At 52.5% G+C, this 1430-nt stretch overlaps 1 protein-coding gene across 1 annotated transcript; it reads right to left on the bottom strand.

Moving 5' to 3' along the window:
* Window positions 1–117: 117 nt before the first annotated feature.
* Window positions 118–1072, bottom strand: VDAG_09318 (salicylate hydroxylase; the record flags this gene model as incomplete). The annotated part of the gene is made up of 2 exons (XM_009655620.1): window positions 118–557; window positions 607–1072. 2 exons carry the CDS (start codon window positions 1070–1072, stop codon window positions 118–120), a joined length of 906 nt encoding a protein of 301 aa, XP_009653915.1.
* Window positions 1073–1430: the final 358 nt, after the last annotated feature.

Genomic DNA, 1430 nt, shown 5'->3' with positions numbered 1-1430 from the left:
AGAACACGTGGGAGGTCCTCGGCGGATTTTGCGCGGCTGACAGCTACGGAGAGAGATCCTGCATCTTCGGTGGCCATTGCTGCGCCTTGGGCCAAGAATTGAAGCATGGCATGCGCGTTATCTCCCATCAAGACAACGCGGCCAGACTTGCTTGCCCAGCGTGGAAGGCGAGGGACTTCGGCCAGCCTCCACTTGCCGACTTTCCTTCGTGTGGTGCAGGATGCGCTTGACAATGGGATTCCATTCTTGATATTCTTCCTCAGCTTGGCTAACTGTGGCGGCACGGCTCCATTCCATGGCCTGGTCTCCGATTTCGTTGTGGTTGGCAGGATGCGTGGCACCGAGGGTGTACATGCCGCCTGCGCACGGGTAAATGATGACATGGCGATTGTAGCCGGCCCAGACATTCGTAGCAATCTCCTTGAAGATGGGAGCTGTGATAGGATCTGACATAAGATCGTCGTGGTGAACATAGGCTCTAAAGGCTGACAGGGGGTTAAGGTTCATAGAGGTGTCCTCCTCCGGAATGATGTCGTTCCTCAATTTGGACTTGATGCCTAGGGGACCTATCAGCAACCTCTTATCACCAAGAACTTGAGAACCTACCATCCGATAAAACCACAAGATCGGCTGTCAGCACTTCCCCCCCTAGCAAAGCTACGGACGGTTCCTGCTCATTGACAGTCTCAACGCGGGCATTCAGGCGAAGTTTTGCTCCTGCCTCGATCATGGCATCATATAGATGCCGTTGATAATGAGATCGACGCATGCTCCAATACGGTGGCGTCCCTTGCTGCTGCTTTCCTGCCTGTACAGTTGCAATGACCTTGTTGTCATTCCATCTACGAAAGACAAATTTGGTAGGATGAATGGCGTCGTCAGTCATTCTTTCAAGGATGCCGAAGTGTTTGAGTACGAGAGCCGCGTTGGGCGGAATATGGATCCCGACACCAATGGGCGTGAGTTCTTTAGCAGACTCAAGGATGGTGACGTCGTGGCCCTGCTGTGCGAGACCGATCGCAGCACAAAGACCTGCGATACCAGCACCTACGATTATGATTCTGAAGGGCATTTTGGATGCGTTGGGGTTCTGTCTCAATCTGCTGAGTTGTAGTCGTCAAGAGTAGCCGCCTCAAAGCATGACTAGGTATTCCGAACGGTTGAAGAGAAGCAGACGTCTTTTTATATATTCAGCTCACTCTTCGCGGTTAGCGGCCGGGAAGTGGCCTTCCGTCTGTTAACGTTGTTGGTCTCGAGGCCTAAATGTTGTTACAAATCGGGTTGGAAAAGCCCAACCGTTGCCCATCTTGCCGTTTACATCTATGCATGGGAAAAATTGGTCATCAAGTGTCCGCAGACTTCATGGATCAATGGCCGAGTGTCTGTTCGCCGAGGCGAGGGGCCTTGGTGTTGGATGGAGAAACCAACTC

The sequence above is a fragment of the Verticillium dahliae genome, genomic scaffold (genome assembly GCF_000150675.1).
Source record: "Verticillium dahliae VdLs.17 supercont1.25 genomic scaffold, whole genome shotgun sequence".
Taxonomy (NCBI): domain Eukaryota; kingdom Fungi; phylum Ascomycota; class Sordariomycetes; order Glomerellales; family Plectosphaerellaceae; genus Verticillium; species Verticillium dahliae.
This window is presented reverse-complemented; position numbering and strand designations above follow the sequence as displayed.